The following is an 18,111-nucleotide window of genomic DNA, read 5'->3' as shown; positions in this document are numbered from 1 at the left end:
TGTTTATTATGAGTATTTGCCCCTTGGCGACTATTGGAGGTCACAGGGTGGTCACACAGTTGGCACCTGCAGAGATATGATTTAGGAAGAAAAAAAAAGGGAGAGGGATAGATGGTGTTGGTGAGGAGAAGAAATGGAAGAGCAAGAATGAGACATCTGTAAAGGTTGGAGAAAGGCCAGGGTGGTTTCATTTGTTCCATGGTTTAGTATTAAACCAAGGAGAATTAGCACAATAACTCCAGCAATTCTGTTGCTAAGCTCTTTATTTGGAGGAATTCTCAAGGAACAGATTACTACGGACTGCAAATATGATACTCTTTCCACTTCAAACAATTAAAACCAGCAGTGAAACAATTGGCCACATGGCTCAGAGAGATCGCTGACTTCAAATCTTTGGAGTAATGGAAGCTTTGTCATTCTTGGGATTCATTCTTTATCCTCGGCTGACCTTTGTTGCTGGCATCCTTCCTAACACTGAGTCACTAACCTTTACTCGCTTTCCAAGCTGTATTAATTCCATAGTGTTACGGGTTTTTGTATGTCTGGGGTATGTCAAAAGTGTGAACAACAACAACAACAACAAAACGTATCTCGCATATTGTCTTTTGTTGCTGTTGTTAATTATTGGGAGTGTTAGTTATTGGGAGTGTAATTTGAGAGCGCGAGGAGCAGAGAAAGGAAGAAAGGCAAATTATAGGAGGAAAGAGATGTTAATGAAGAGGGAAAGGTGGTATTTAATAGACACAAAACTGTTTTGAAGGTGAAGTCTCTCTTTTGCTGCTTGGGGTAGAACATGTTTTGGACTTGGACTAGAATCCACATTCTTATTCCGTGTGAGAATTGGGGAAGTTCACGTTTCTAAGTTCAAAGTCCAGCTCACTAGAATCTAGCCCTTCTTTCGTATTTTAGCAACACCTAATGGCTTTCACGCAGGTAATTCAAAAGGGAACTAATAAGTATTCAGCGAGTTAAGCTAAAACCTAACGTTTTTACAGATATTAATCATGTTAGTGTCTGAAGCAACTCTCTGAAATAGGTATTATCCACTTTTTATTTCCAATGAGAAAACTAAGAAAAATAATAAACTTGTTCAGTATCGCTCTCAGGAACCCCTAACACCAAAACTGATTAATCTACAAGGTGTTCTCCTATTGTTTTTTTTTAATGTTTATTTGTTTATTTATTGAGACAGAGAGAGAGAGAGAGAGAGAGAAAGAGAGAGAGAGAGAGAGAGAGAGAGAGAGAGAGAGAGAGAACGAGCCAGGGAAGGGCAGAGAGTGAGGGAGAGAGAATCCCAAGCAGACTCCACGCTGTTGGCACAGAGCCTGATGCAGGGCTCAAACTCAACCAACTGTGAGATCATGACCTGAGCCAAAATCAAGAATCAGACACTCAAACAACTGAGCCACCCAGGCATCCCTCTCCTGTTTTAGAAGTGTGTTCCAGCCAGTAGAACAACCCAGATACTTAAAGAATTACAAATTAGATTTGTACAGTTTTGCCCTAGTTGAGCAGGATGAAATGGTAGAGAAACCTGGTCCAGAAATGGAGAAAGGGGGAAAGTACCAAACCTCCTAACAGGTGACAGGTCAGCAAAGGCAGGCAGATATTTTCTTTTTGCAGTATCTCCTCCAAGGTCGGTAGTTTGCAGCCACCAGCTTTTACCTGAAGCTTCATTACTCAGGGAGGCCGGCTAATGGGGAACCAGGAGCAGCCTCTGGCTCTGAATGAAAGCTTTACAATCCAGTGAGATCCCCCAAGAGACCTCACCTTACTCTTTTCATGTTAATGTTGACATGATTGGATTTCCACAGATGAAGCACCACAGAGGAGGACTGTGGAGTTTTCAGCGTACTACCAACCCCCACCCCTTGTAACCCCGCATTTGTCATACTGAAGTTAGTCATCTTCAAATTACGGAATCTGGCAGAAAGCAAGATAATCTCGGGTGTTGGTGTATGTGCATTCATAGGAAACGGGAAGAGGGAGGCCTGTTAACTCATGACCCAGCGGGGAGAGTTTCACTAACTTTGGTGTGTAACCTACTCCTAGAGATGTTGTGTGTGCCTCATGGAGGGTCTCCTCTCTCCCCTAATCTTTATTGTAAATGCTCTTTTATTTTGAATCCAAGGAGATGTATGACTTCTGGTTGGAGTGAAACTTAGAAAATAGAAAAGAAAAGGGGGGGGAGGGGGCTACGTCTTAATGGAGGGGCACCGAATAAAACTTTGGAACTCAGTTTGGCATTCATTCTGGCTAGTAAGGTTATTAGAAAAAAGTTTTGCTTTCTCTTTCTACTTTAGTTTTCCTTTTCTTTTTTTTTCATTTAAAAAAATCTTTTATTATCAGCAATTTTAAAATATACACAAGTAAAGAAAATAGTTTAATGAAATCTAGTATACCTATCAAGCAGCGTAAACAATCATCAGCTGTTGGCCAATCTTATTTCATTAATACACCCATCCATTCCTTTCACTCCTGGATTATTTTATTTTATTTTATTTTTTTAATGTTTATTTTTGAAGGAGAGAGAGAGACAGAGTGTGAGTGGGGGAGGGGCAGAGAGAGAGAGGGAGACACAGAATCTGAAGTAGGCTCCAGGCTCTGGGCTGTCAGCACAGAGCCCGATGCAGGGCTTGAACTCACAAGCTGTGAGATCATGACCTGAGCTGAAGTCAGATGCCCAACCAACTGAGCTACCCAGGTGCCCCTAATGTTTATTTATTTTTGAGAGAGAGAGAGAGAGAGAGAGAGAGAGAAAGCATGCACGTGGTGGGGAGGGGCAGAGGGAAAGGGAGGCAGAGAATCTGAAGCAGGATCCTTGCTGTCAGCTGTGAGCTCAAAGCCCCATGTGCCCGACGACGTGAACGGTGAGATCATGACCTGAGCCAAAGTCCAACACTTGTCTGACTGAGCCACCCAGGTGCCCCACTCTTGGATTATGTTAAAGTGATAATCGGATATTACATTCATGTCATTGGTAAATAATTCAGTATTAATCTCTAAAATAAATATATACATATACAAATAACCATAATAGCATTATCACGAACAAAATTCATAATCGTTCTTTAATATCATGAAACACGTAAAATGTTAACAGACATTACTTAATATTATCAAATGTCTTTTTACATCTAATATAAGTTAACAGTGCTTATTTAAAGTATTGAATATTCAGTGTTCAATATTCCTCCTTGTTTTCTTTTTATTGAAGTTCACACATTGAAATTAGTTGTGTTTCTTAAATCTCTTTTAATCTCAGTTTCCCCTTCATCTCTTTTTTTCCACTGCCGTTAGTTTTTGAAGGGTAGTTTGCCTTGAAGAGTTTAGCTCACCTTGCTCATCTCTAAAATGATGCATAAACTTCAATATTTTTATGAGATGGGTGACTAAGAAAGATCTGTAGAAAATTTCACTTGCAAGAAATTACTAGATTTTTAAAAAAATTCCAGCTAGTTAATATGCAGTGTAATATTAGTTTCAGGTGTCCCATATAGTGATTCGACACTTACATATATCACCTGGGGCTCATCACAACAAGTGTGCTCCTTACTCCTCTTCACCTATTTCACTCATACCCCCACCCACCTCCTCTCTGATAACCATCAGTTTGTTCTGTATAGTTAAGAGTCTGGTTCTTGGTTTTCCTCTCTCTTTCCCTCCCCTCCCCCACCCCCCGCCAAGATCATCTATTTTGTTTCTTAAATTCCACATATGAGTGAAATCATATGGTATCTGTCTTTCTCTGACTTATTTCATTTAGCGTGATACTCTCTAGCTCCATCCACATCTTTGAAAATGGCAAGATTTCATTCTTTTTTTATGGCTGAATAATATTACATTGTATATACATACACCACATCTTCTTTATCTGTTCATCAGTTGATGGACTTTGGGCAGAAATGACTAAGTCTTTTCTTATGCCGTTAATAAATACCCATCCCCCCTGATATCTAAAATAAATGAAAATCTGTTTTTTTAATGACCTGTGTAAAGTTCATTTTCCTCATCTGAGGACTTCAGACCTAGGCAGATCCTTAGAAATAATATAATCCACTGTTTTGCTGACTTAAAGAAAACATGACCTGTGGTAAGAAATCCACCACAGATCCACTAATGGACCTCAACCCACAATTTGAGAAAACTTGTAATAAAATGACTTGATTATGGGGATGAGGAAGTGACTTCAGAGAAGTCATGCCAAGATGACCCCGAGAATCCACGTGAGGATGGGGATTGGAATTTTTTACTTGAAGTTAGTGTAGGGTCTGGGATCAGATAGTCCAGGATCAGTCAGACAAGGCTGCATCAGTAGTAGCTGATTTACAAAGTAAGGATGATAATATCACCTGCCTTAAAGCATTAGGATGACTAAATGAAATATATAAGTTCCTGAGCATAGTGCCTGTAATGTGTTGATTTTTATTAATTATTATTAATTTCATCATAACAGAAAAGTGGTAGTGTGCTACTTGGAAAGTGCATTGGTTTTTCTGAAGAAAACTACAAGGGAAACAAGTCTCAAGTATTTGGATTGCAACATCTTGCTTGATTTTGCAATAGCTGTTTTCTCCATGATCCCTTTTTTCCCTCTATAGTCTAAAAGACAGAATACTTCTACTTGGTTTTGACAGTTTTATCATGTGCTTGGTATGTAAGAAAAAAAAATAATCAGAGTTAAGAATAAGTGTTACTGTCTTGGTATATTTATTTTTTTTAAGTTTATTTATTTTTTGAGAGAGAGAGAGAGAGAGAGAGCATAAATGGGGGAGGAGCAGAGAGAAGGAGAGACAGAATCCCAAGCAGGCTCCATGCCATCAGCACAGAGCCCTATGTGGGGCTCAAACTCACCAACTGTGAGATCATGACCTGAGCCAAGACTAAGAGTTGGACGCTTAACCAACTGCATCACCCAGGTGCCCCACTGTCTTGGTATATTTAGAAAAAATGTAATATAATTACTTCTATTTTTCTGATAGGAAAAATATATAGGGATTTACTTTTTTCTTATTGGGGATCTTTGTAGGCAATCCACCCAAAATGAATAAGTATTAATACGCTGCATTATAAGAAGTCAAATTCATGAGTGATGCTGTGAAATTGAATGCAACCCTAGGAAATAGGTCACAGTATGTGGAGGCATTAAACATCTTCTGGTAGAATAGACCACAGTCTTGAAGTAAAATATGGACTAAGAGAAGATATTTGAAAATAGCCCTAACCCAAAAGAAGAAGATGAATGGAGGCACAGTGGGGATAATTAAGGAGGAAAATTATCCCAGAAGACTTCCATATTCTGTATTATGCTTCTCTTGTATCTTATAATATAGATGCCTTATTGGAGGAACTGGAACGCTCCACTCTCCAGGACAGTGATGAATCCTCCAGCCCAGCTCCTCTTTCCCTGGATCAGCATTCCAGAAAGGAGACTGACCTTGCTGAGACTTCAGGTGTCCCTTCTGTTCAGAATGATACAAGTCCCTTGCTGGTAACTTTCATTTATTGGAGTACCTTGAATATAAGTGTTTGAGTGCATTTCTGAAAATTAATTGTATCTTACGTAGAGTGATGTGAGAGGAGAATCATATATCCAAGAAAAATCCCTCAATGATAACTTAAAGGTGGTTGTTTTTGGAAAGGAGGAGAATTGAGAAAATCATCATGGAAGAATAAATCTTTGAGAATTAAATTTTTTTCTAGTGAGGGCATGGTAACAGAGTCTTCCCTAATTTACTTGGAGAATTCTGATATTGCTGTCTGGGCATCAGAGATGCATGTTGCAGTATGTCTGGAATTAACACTCCAGAAGACCAGGGATTACCTGGGCAAGGCCAGGTGGGAGCTCAGACAAGTCTTTTCAGGGTGACCTTCTAGGGCCACAACTTTCCATGTCTTATTTTCTGTTAAATGTATTAGGAAATTCAATTATTAGTATACCGAGAGATGATGACACTCTAGGGGACCAACAGAAACAAACTAAACTCAGATGGTATTTTTTAAAAAATCCAGAAATCCAATTTATTATTGCCTGGTGAGAGATAGTCTAACCATCAAATAGAATAATAGATACTAGTATTTGCTATATACATATATATATATACATGTATGTATATATATATTTCCTTCCTATATGTAAGTCTACATGAATCTATGTTGTACTTAGGAGGTTGCTTGATGAGAATAGAATTAGTGTAGAAGAGGAATTAAGTAGTCTTCACATGTGGTGTTTTGAACTATGATATTCTGATTCGTCCTTGTACGCTTGGTATGAAATCACAGGTTGCACAGACATGAAATCTGAGCCTGTGGTTCCTTCCCCCTTTAATGGTTCCTCCCTCCAGCTACATACATACAGTTTTAAGGATGAACATTGATTTCTCTCCTAGGGAGCTACTGTCTCTTTTCCTCAATGCAAAATCATAGCCATAGGCTCCTAACTGGTCTGCTACCCTTGCCCCCAGCATTTTATTTTCAGAGTAGCAGCCAGAGTGATTCCGTAAAACTTAAATCAGATGATGTCATTCCTTTACCCGGAACCCCACAGTGAATTTCTATCTCCATTTGAAGCAAAAACCACCATCTTTACGCTGACCTTAGTGGGGTGACTATACGCTCGGTTCACTTGGACGAGCCCTGAGTTTATGCTTGTTTTCTTGACATCCTGTTATTGGCTTTGGCATTTACCCTAAGTCTTACATATTTTAGGAAGTTTTCTTATTAGTGTTTTCTTATTAGTATTTACACTAAACCAGCGTGGGTTCATAGACCTCCATTTGGTTCTTCTGGCTTCTTCTAACGCCTCATCTAGCAGCATGTGAAATACATCCAGTGAACAGAATTCGAACTGTATTATGGCTGAATCCTAAAGATGGCTAATGACAACTCATCTCTCTTTCCCTGATCCTGTTCAGACACATCCTAACTGGCAAGCTCCTTTTCAGGGATAACATGCAGGGTGCGGGCTGTTAAAGCTAAAAGCTTAGGCACCCTCAGAGACAGCTAACACCCCTGGTTGCAGGTGATGGCAGGGGAACTTTGGAAGCTTTTTCCCCAGCCGGTCACTCTGTATAGCACCACTCATGCTCATGAGAAGCACGGACCCTCCTCAGGGTCAGGAAAAATATGGGAAACTGTGGCTTAATATCATACAAATTACGTGCAGGAAATAGAGGCCAAGCATTCTCACCGCTGAGTGTAGAGTATTCTAAATGTTCTCATTAAAGCAGCTTTGTCCCTAATTGTGTATGTACAGCTATAGCTATTTGTTTTATTATTTGGCAATGCTTTTATTTTTGCAGCAGATGCTTTTAGCAGCATTTGGCTCACGACAAAACCAAACCCAGAATTACATGTTTAATTTTCTCAAGGAATTGATGATGAATGTGTAATCTGCACAAAATATTTGCCAACATTTCCTGTCCACCCCCGGTGGCAAGTAGAGATGTTAGTGCCCCTTAGAAGACAGGAAGACACAGCCCTAGGGACGAAACATCAGCATCTACTTCATAAGTTGCTCATGTAAAAAGAACGTGCCTGATGGTTTAGCATGTGCAGCTGCAGGAGGCGTGTCTAACATGTCACAGTGAAGCACACCTTTACATCTGCATCAAGTGTCGCTTCTAAACTGGTTTTGTTTGGTATCAGCTTCAAGGTTTCTTGTGCTTCTAACTGAAGTAAATGTGACGATTGAGTTGACTCCCTTTGCAAACCGTCAAATAATGTCAATTTTATATCCGTGCCACCAGAGACCTCAGTTAGAAAATTTGTTAATTCCAAAATGATTTTTTTCCCCTCTAATTGAAAGGATCAAAATTCAGTATTTGGAAATTCATTCTTCCCTCAAAAGCAGAACATCTGACATTGTTAATGCCATTGTAAATTTAGTTGGGAAGTTCAACATTGAAGACAAAGTGGGTTATTGTGCGTGTGTGATCATATGAATACAAATTTTGATGGAGAACAGAATTGCCATTAAAAAAAATAGTTCCATATTAAAAAACCTATGCAGCAGAAATGTGCTTGAATTGGTTGTGATGTGCACAAAATTCCTGACTGCATCCAAGCTCCAGGATTCTACCAATCAAAATAGAAACTGCAAATGTCAAAATTTACAGATCTATATTTCCACCATCAGAGTATATATGTATCTAACTCATCTACAAAACTTCTGTGACAGAAGCTGATGTTGAATACGGAAACAACATTTCAGCATGGCTGCATGCATTTTCTCTCTGTATTGCCTGTCATCAATCGGATTTTAGAAATGCCTGAGCCTCTGAAAATAACATTTTGTAAAGCAACTTAAATATAGGTTGCATTATGTGGAAAATCAGTCAGAAATATTTAATCGAATTATTCAGTGAATGTAGCATGAAAATTCAGCTTTTGAAGCTTTCAGCAAGTTGCAATTATGTAAAACAAAGCTTGCAAAAAGGAAGGAGCTCAAATTTCTCTCTACAAAAGCTGGGGAGGAATTGAACAACTTAACAGATGAGAGCTCAAATGGTTTAATTACCTAATTTGAAAATTGTGCTTTGGAAAAAATCTTGTCTTTGATGGAGTTTCTAATTTTAATTGGATAAATTTATATTCTCCACCAGAATGGGATGAAATTGTGAAGGCCTATGATTTTGCAGTATCTACATTTGGCAAAATGTTGAAAAGAATCACAAAGAGATGACTTAGGAGCTCTGTCTTGTAAAAATATTATCGAAGAAAGGTGCTCTGGATGGAGGCAGAAATACAGCACCTGTGAAAATACTGGGGGAGAAATATTTATACATTTTAATATGAGAAACATTTGAGAATATCCTCCATTTAGCAGAATTTGCCCTGAACTTATAGGCTCATCAACATCCAGAGTGGGAATATTTTCTCAATTAATTCTCAATATTATGGTCTACAGAGAAGCATCAGTTAAAAGTATCAATAACTTCAAAATATATTTATATATTATATATAAAATGCATATATATAAAATGCAGCTCCTTAACTAGTTTGCAATACTAAAAGATATGAAAATAATAAGATCATATTTTATTAAAATTTTTTTTATTAGTTTATTTTGAGAGAGAGAGAGCAGAGGAGGAGCAGAGAGAGAGGGAGAGAGAATCTGAAGCAGCCTCCATGCTGTCAGCACAGAGCCCAATGCGGGGCTTGAACTCACAAACCTTGAGATCATGACCTCCTGAACCAAAATCAAAAGTTGGACGCTTAATTGAGTCACCTGGGTGCCCTAATAAGATCATATTTTTTAAAAAGACATCTTTCAGAAAAATTTCCACATCACAGTGTTAGAGACAACAATGGTTAGGTAAACAATTAAGGTATATGAATCTATATCAAGAAAAATTATTTACTGTGCTGTTTAAAAATGTTCAAATAATCAATATACAAGCTTTTTTTTTTTTTTTTTTAACTTAATGTTTAGAGATGCCTGGGTGGCTCAGTCAGTTGAGTGACTGACTCTTGATTTCAGCTCAAGTCATGATCTCATGGTGTGTGAGGTTGAGCCCCACATCAGGCTCTGTGCTGACAGGGCTGATCCTGCTTGGGATTCTCTCTCTTCTTCTCTCTCTGCCCCTCCCCCATTTGTGCTCTCTCTCAAAATAAATAAACATAAAAAAATTAATGTTTATAGCTATGTCATCTAAAAACATTCTAGAGAATTTTATTTTTTTAAGTTTATTTATTTTGAGAGAGAGGCAGAGAAAAAGGAGAGAGAGAATACCGAGCAGGTTCCTTGTTGTGAGCGCAGAGCCTGACGCAGGGCTTGAACTCACGAACCATGAGATCAGGAGCTGAGCCAAAATCAAAAGTTGGACACTTAACTGACTGAGCCACCCAGGCACCCCTAGGCAATTTTATTTCGAAAATAAGTTTTCAAGAGAATTATTTTGTAGGGGCGCCTGGGTGGCTCAGTCAGTTAAGCGTCTGACTTTGGCTCGGGTCATGACCTCACAGTTCATGAGTTCAAGCCCCGAGTCGGGCTCTGAGATGACAGCTCGGAGCCTGGAGCCTGCTTCAGATTCTACGTCTCCCTCTCTCTCTGCCCCTCCCCCACTCACACTCCATCTCTGTCTCTCTCTCGAGAATAAACATTAATAAAAAAGAGAATTATTTTGTAGGTCCATCAATATAATAAAACCCAATTTTTAGTCAAGAAATACATATTTTTAAAGTTATATAGTATTAATTATTTTTGGTACCTACCCCTCTTTCGCTTTTAAGAACATCCCAGTTTGAACCATTATATGGTCACCCTACTTGCTTGATCTGGCCCCTTTTACTTCCTGTCCCTGTCTTGCCAGTTCACTATGCTGCCCTGGCCGCCTTTCTGTTACATGGATGCTCCAGGGTTCCCCCCAATCTCCTTACTTCTCTTACCTTCTGTGAGTCCTCACTCAAGTGGCGCCTTCTCAGTGAGTCCTTCCCTGATCGACAGATATATTTTCCATTGCTATCTTTCTCCCATTTCTCATGCCTTCCCCCCTGATTAGTTTTACACGTTACTGAATTTATTCTATTTTCTTATTAATTTGTTCATTATCTGCTCTCACCACCATAATGTCAGAGGCAGAGGAGACAATTTTTGTTCGTTCATTTCATTTTCTGTTTTCATTGCTGCATCCCTGGCCCCGGCACATGACAGGCACCCAATAAATATTTGTTCAATAAATAAACGAGTTGCTGGTCAACTACCCTTTAGAAACACACGTATTTTATTTTTTTGCATGCCAGAGTTAGCCATGATATAGTCTTCCCCTAGACAACATCCTGTCTAGGTAAAGGAATTGCTCTGATTCTTTTCGTCGGTTTTATGGTTCCTATCTGAGTATGATCAACTTCTCTATTTCAGTGCTTTCTAGGGCAGGGCAGGGGACGCTGTTACTTGTTCACATGCTGGCTGCTTCGAATTTGGCCTTCTGTTGTGGGATGGCTGGTTTTGCTCTGCCTTGGGAAAGAAAATCTCAGAGATACGCTAGTTATCAGTCCTATTTAGAAGCTAACAACATCCTCTAATTCTGGGCACAGATGAGTGACAACATTCTCCCAGCAGAAACTCATTGTTTGCTCTTTCTTCTCTGTCACTTATGTCTTAGGTACAGCTCGTGTATACAACCCATATCCAGGAGCCCAATATCTACAGGTATGTTTTTTATTCAGTACTTTAAAATATTAAAGATATTAGATGATTGTTATCAATCTGGGTCTGGACAACAAGTTGCTTTGCATGCGTTCATTATTAGAACTCTGGCGACTTCCCTCCTCCCCTTTCCATAGTGTTTCAGCAGAGGTGGAGTTCTGCCAAGCTCACTTGGCAATTTCTTAGGGTGCCTGCCTTCTAGACGGGCCGTCCAGGCTGGGGGGAGCCACTATTTCCTTCACCACCTGGAAAGGTGTAAATCGTTCGAGTCACCACATGTTTCGGCTGGGCTACTCCAAGTATCACGCTCCAGTTCGCGGAAGAGGAAACACCTAAAGAAATTTCAGCAAGACGCCAACAAAACCAGAGCTAAGATCAGGGTCGACGTGAGACAAGAGGGTCTCCGCAGCAGACTGACGAATATATACTTCTAGTGAATCTGTACTTCTTCTTTCTATAGTTGTTCAAGATTTATTTAGCTGGCGGGCGGGGGGGTGGATTTCCTTTTAAAAACATTACATATTCAAACAGATCCACTTACTAAACCATTTCGACTGACCAAAGCAGAATCAACAGTCTGAGAAAATGAAAAAAGGCTGTTTTTCTCATTCTCTCTTCAGGTAGTGCTTCACAGTTTGAAAAATCAGACAGCTTTCTGGGAAACAAATTGAAGGACTTCACAAATTAAAAGGGAAACGAGATAACAAAGGCTCATGCTTGGTAGAGTACCACACCATACCTTATTTGGTTCTAGAATCGCAGCCGGTCAATAGTGCACACCCATGATGCCAAATAAGGGAAGGACCTGTGTTACTCTGAAGTCTTTTTGTAACTTCCCACCTGAGAACACTTTCTACTTGGATGGGAGTAAGGCCAATTTATATTAATGTAATTGCCAATTGGTTCCAGTTCCAGGAGACTGCCTGGTGGGTTGCCCCCTAGACCACCCTATCCCTCCTTCTTGTAAAAAAAAAAAAAAAAAATCCAAAGAAGCAAAACAACAATGAAACCATGCCTGGCACACATAGGCTTTCAGTAAATGTTTGCTTTTTAAAAATCTAGGAAACCAAGACTTCGATAGAAATATTAATGAAGACAGGAACATAGAACAGAAAAACCAGCACAACCAACAGCCAGTTTCCTGTGTATCTGGCATTTCGATCAATTGATGGCATGCCAATGGAGAAGACTCACATCGTTTTCCCCTCAGACCTATTTCTTTCTCTTCTCTTGCTCTGCTCTGTATTCCGGGGGCGCTGACCCCTGTAGGCTGGGTTTTCCAGGCTCCAGGATCAGTTGGCTTTCGCTGGAGGGTGAAAGGCAGGGAAATTCAGGGTATTTCCTCCCCTAATCTCTCTCCACAGTGTGGGGGTCAGCAGCTACATGTCCTTTCTGGCTTCAGCTGGAGCAAGACAGGTCTACTGTGGTTCCATTCCAGCTTGTACCTTGGCCTCTGGCTCTTAGTAACTCCCCACCCCCTCACTTAATGGCTTTCTGCTGTGGCTAATCTTTTGTGTTACCTCAGTATCTTCTGTTTGCCTCTTTAGTTATCCCATCACCTGTGTAATCAAATTTCTGGATTAAATTCCTTTGGCTTACTCCCAGAGTGCTTGTATTTTCCCGAGTGGGCCTTGACTGATACATTTTCCCCAGTACCGAATGACACTTGCTGTGTCGATCTGTATGGGAGATTGATATGAAATCCAGGTGGCCTAGTAAATAAGCAATAGCCTGGTACACATCCCTAAGGCTGGTATAACTCGGAGCTGATAAGGCTCGCAGGTGTGGACAGAGCGTGAGACTCAGAAACTAGATGCCTGCATTCTGCTTCCACCATTTCCTCTGGCTTGCTTAAATGAACCAAACGCTGCTTTCAACCTTGAGACTGTATTCAATACTAGTGGCATGTGTAGCCATGTAGTAATATTTCTACTGTAGTTATATATCAAAGCAATATGAAGGATAATTTAGAAAGGTATACACAAACAAAAATAATTTTGGTAAGAAGAAGGAGAAACACCAATCATAAAAACATCGCAGAGGAATGAATAGGGGAAGATTCCAGTGAACGAAGCCCCTCACATGAGGAATCTGTATTCTTTTGACAGCACAGAGCCTGCTTGGGATCCCCTCTCTCTTTCTGCCCCTCCCCAGCTCTCTCTCTCTCTTCAAACAAACAAACAAACAAACATTTTAAAACAAACACCACACCTCTTGTATTTGTATATTATTAAAACCTCTAACTCACGAATTAAACTGTTGCCCATGACACAGCAAAGCCCTTTTACCACCTCCAGGAAGTGAGGGGACCCATCAAAGGAGCTCTCATTTTGAGCTTCCTCTCTTTTTAGGCACACTTCCTGTAGTGATGGAATCACCAACTCTTTTGACCTTTCCATTCTTATTTAGAACATTATGTTGTTGGTCCAGTTACTCTTAAGGTATCACAACAAGGGTTTCTCTTTCCATACGGCACCAGAAGTCTTGCTAAAAACCAGTAAGAAGTGTTTTGGATAAGCACCAGTGTGCGCCGACTGTGAGGTGGACAGGTTTTTAGGATTATACAGACCCACATAAGGAACTACATTTCTTCTACACTGGGAAACAGGGCCGAGAATGTGCGGACAGCCTGGCTGCCTTTTGCACACAAGACACACGCCTGTGGCAGCAATGACGAAGGGGTCATGACCCCAAAGTGTCCTGAGGCTGAGCCTCTCTGTGCTTCCTTGGAAGCCTCTAAGGATTGAATCAAGCACTTGACCATTTTTGTTCCTCAATTAAAAAAACAAAAAACAAAAAAAAAATTATGCCTGGCAGGAGGCCCTGTTGTACCTAAAAGACAAAATCTTTTCAGAGGGGGAGACATCCACTTCCTCCTCCGTTTTTCTTATTGTTAAATACTCAAACGGAAGTAGGTCAGTAGTGGGACATGTTGTGCCCAAAAGACAGTCTTTTTTCCTTAAGAGAGAAATGTTATCAATCCCATTATTAATCTTTCAAATTTTTGGCTAAGGGATAAAAACTGGAATCTCACTGTTGAATTTGCATGATAAAGATCTAGATCAGCATATTTTTATACAGTAATAAACATTCAAATTTCCTTTTCTGAAACTTGCTTTTTTTAAAAATCTTTAGCTCATTTTTCTATTAGCTTGTCTTACTGATTTGCAGACTTTAATATTTGAATATTATTTATGTTTTAAGTATTTATGTATGTTGAATTTTTTTTGAAATTAGCTCTATTGATGTTTTGTTTTTGTTTTTGTTTTTTTTTTTTGCTTTCACTTTACAGTTTCATGCCTTTCTTAGGAAAGCCTTCATTACCCCAAATTATAAAAAAAATCTTCCATTTTCTTTTACTCCTTTTATGTTTAAATGTATTTATGTCTTCAACGCATTTAAAACTTACGTGCAAAGTTTGTTAAAGATCTAAATTTATTGTTTCAAATAGGCTGTCGTGCATTTTGTGTCTACTACTTTGTTTATGGGGATTTGAAAGGCCACATTTACCATATGCAAATTCTCATGGTTCAGGAGTCTGTTTCTGGGCTGTGTCTGCTCCAGTCCTCTGATTTGTTGGCTGATCTGTTTCTTTTCCAACATCACACACATTTTATTGTCACTTTATTGGACAGCACACCTATTGAGACATCTTCCCTCCTCACCTCTTTTTACAAAATTATCTTGAGTGTTCTGGCCCATGAATCTCAGCATCAGCTTATTAATGAACTTGAATAATTCTCTTAAGATTTCTTTATGAATTACATTGAATTTGTAGTTTAATGGGAGAAACTGACATCGTATTATGCATCATTACTTATGCATGTCTTGTATGTCTGCCAGTGTTTTTTCTTCACAGAAGCCTTGCACAGTTCTTGTTAGAGTTATTCTTTAATATTTTATATGTTTTTTTGGTGGTGTTGTGAACATGTGCTTTTTCCCCAACGGACTCTCAAATTGGCTACTGCTGTCTATAGGAAAGAGACTAATTATTTCACCGTATTCCTATACCCAGTAACCATCCTGATATTTTCGATACATTCTAATAGTTGTCCAATCATTTATCTTACATTTTCCAGGTAAGTGATTATATCACCTATTTAAAAAAGAAAATAAACGGGTGCCTGGGTGGTTCAGTTGGTTAAGCATCCAACTTCAGCTCAGGTCATGATCTCACTATTCATGGGTTTGAGCCCCACGTACGGCTCTGTGCTGACAGCTTAGAGCCTGGAGCCTGCTTCGGATTCTGAGTCTCTCTCTCTCTCTGTCCCTCCCCTGCTCGTGTTCTTTCTCTCTCTTTCTCTCTCAAAAATAAATAAACATTAAAAAAAATTTTAAATAAAAAATAAAATAGGAATGAGAAGGCTTTGCCTTTTTCTTTCCAATATATAAGTCTCTTATTTTTACTTTTGAATGCATTTGGTAATGCAATCTGGAATAATATTGCAGACCAGCAGTGATAGTAGGATCCTTGTCCTCCTCTTCTCTTAATTAGAAATGTGTTTAGTATTTGACCATTAAATATGAGGTTCACTATAGATTTCTTGTATTATTTCAGGTTATAAAACTTCTTTTCCTCCATCTTCAACAACAGGAATGGTGGTGGATTGTGTGGTTCAGCACCTATCAATATGTTTATAAAGCTTTTTCTATTTTTTAGTATAATGAATTACATTAATCCTTTTTCTAATGTTGAACCATGCTTAAAAGACTGGCATAACACTACCTAGCCAGGATGTTTTTAAAACATATTTCTGCTGTCTTTATTAAGCTGCCCCCACCACCCCATCCCACATACACACATTACACACACACACTGTTCTCTCTTTGTCTGGTTCTAGTATTGCATTTCTGTGATATTTATAGACCTTATTTGGTGATTTTCCATATTTTTCTATGAACTTGGAAATTTACACAGTGCTCCAAAAAACCCAGTTTTTGTTTGTTTTCTTTTTCAGTAATTCATGCTTTTACTCCTTCTGTTTAGTTATTTTAGTTTTGGTGGGTTTCTTTTCTTTTTTTTTTTTTTTTGAGATTCTTGAGTTGGGTGTTCTGTTTATTGGTTTCTGGTCTTTCTTATTTTTCAATATCGCACTTCAGTCCATTATATCTTTTTCTTTTTATTTCTTTAAAAATTTCTTTTTACATTTATTTATTTTTGAGAGACAGAAAGAGACAGAGCACAAAAGAAAGAGAGAGAGAGAGACGCAGAATCTGAAGCGGGCTCCAGGCTCCGAGCTGTCAGCACAGAGCCCAACAACCGGGCTCGAACCCACGAACCGTGAGATCATGACCTGAGCTGAAGTCAGACACCCAACTGACTGAGCCACCCAGGCACCCTTCCTTTTATTTTTTATTTTTAATTATTTTAAATTTTATTTGAGAGAGAGAGAAAGAGAGAGAGAGAGAGAGAGAGAGAGAGAGCACGATTGAGGGAGAGGGTCAGAGAGAGGGAGATAGAATCCCAAGCAGGCTTCACACTCAGCACAGAGCACACATGGGGTGCAATCCCACAACCCTGAGATCGTGACCTGAACGGAAATCAAAAGTTGGAAGCTCAGCCAACCGAGGCACCCAGGTTCCTCTATATTTTTTCCTTTTGATAACATACTGCTTTTGACTCTGAAGGGTGTTTGTGTGTGTGTGTACGTGCTTCCGTTGCGAATTCTAGATAGGTTGAAAATTCAGTTTATTTTCTTTCTTCATCACAAGAATTGTTGGAGGTGTTTTATTTTTTTTTTTAGGTGGGTAGATTTCTTATGATTAATCTGTACTTTTATTAAAGCAATGGAAGAATATGGTCTGTATTACTTACTTCTTAGAATTTATTGAGCCTTATTCTGTGTTCTTGTACACAGTTAATTTTACTAACAACTCGGCGAGTATTTGAATAGACTGTATTCAGTTTCTTGGGTCCAAATTGTATTCATCAATAATTTACTCCCAATTATATGGATGTGAAACCAGTATTATGTACATTGTCTAAACTCGATCAGTGATCTTTTTTCTGTAAAAGGCGGACAGTAAATATTTTAGGCTTTGTGGACCACAAGGTCTCTGTTGGAACTATCCAACTGTGTAAGAAAGCAGCAGTCAACAGTGTGCAAATGAACAGTCATGGCCAAATTTGGCCCTTGGACCTTAGTTTGCTGATGCTTGCTCTTCATTCTTATTTAGTGTTTGTCTTTCGCCTGACAGTAAGTGAGAGAAGGTGTAATAATTTATAATTTAAAAAAGAATGCTATGATAATAAAAAATATATATTGGGCCATTATCTTCAAGCCGTTTTTAGAAGCTGCTTTGCACCTGACTGTTGGCGGAGAACGTCCTGCCAGCTACATGTCCAGAGCATTTCTTCATGGACTTGAGGACAATGGTCAGCTTTTGAGATGACCAGAGGAGGACACGGAGACAAAAATGCAGGGAGACCGTGTTGAGATTTTTAGCCCACTACCTACTTTTTAAATACTCTCTCTAGTTTTACTCACACTGAAGGGGTTAGTAATTAAAATTGCATTTTCTGGTATTTTATGTGTGGCTTAACATTCATCTGAGTGTTGATGTGTTAGGATTTGTTTTTTTTTTTTTTTTTTTTTCCTCTCTCTCTACAGTGAGGTCCAAGAGCCAAACAAAGCACAGCTGCCTCCTAAAACCTCAGCAGCTGTCCAGCTGGATGAGCTTATGGCCCATCTGTGTGACATGCAAACCCAGGTGAGCATAGTTCCTGGGTGCTTCTCTGTGGATCTCAGCTCTGCATCCCCCTTCGGAACTCTCAGTTGTCATTCATTTTCCCAGACTAAATTTAATTCAACCGTGAATTTAACTTTGTGGGATGTGTTATCTGGGCACAAAAGATAATATGATACGGGCTCTGATCTCAAGGAGTGTGGAATGTGCTTGGTAAAGGGAAGCATAAGCCTGTGCAACATTTATAGAATAAAACACAGATGGGTTATCAAAAT

At 39.2% G+C, this 18,111-nt stretch overlaps 1 protein-coding gene across 3 annotated transcripts in view; it reads left to right on the top strand.

The window, feature by feature from the left end:
* The window catches only part of LPXN (leupaxin), a 41,193-nt gene that overhangs the window by 3,784 nt on the left and 19,298 nt on the right, over positions 1 to 18,111 (top strand). For all 3 annotated transcript variants that reach the window (XM_023239864.2, XM_003993401.5, XM_045039334.1), the window contains exons 2-4: positions 5,334 to 5,491; positions 11,106 to 11,152; positions 17,761 to 17,860. In XM_023239864.2, the coding sequence (XP_023095632.2) occupies positions 5,334 to 5,491; positions 11,106 to 11,152; positions 17,761 to 17,860 (305 nt within the window). The remainder of the gene's footprint in view (positions 1 to 5,333; positions 5,492 to 11,105; positions 11,153 to 17,760; positions 17,861 to 18,111) is intronic.

This window comes from Felis catus, chromosome D1 (assembly GCF_018350175.1).
Source record: "Felis catus isolate Fca126 chromosome D1, F.catus_Fca126_mat1.0, whole genome shotgun sequence".
Taxonomy (NCBI): Eukaryota; Metazoa; Chordata; class Mammalia; order Carnivora; family Felidae; genus Felis; species Felis catus.
Note: the sequence above shows the minus strand (reverse complement) of the source record. Positions and strands in the feature narration are given on the sequence as shown.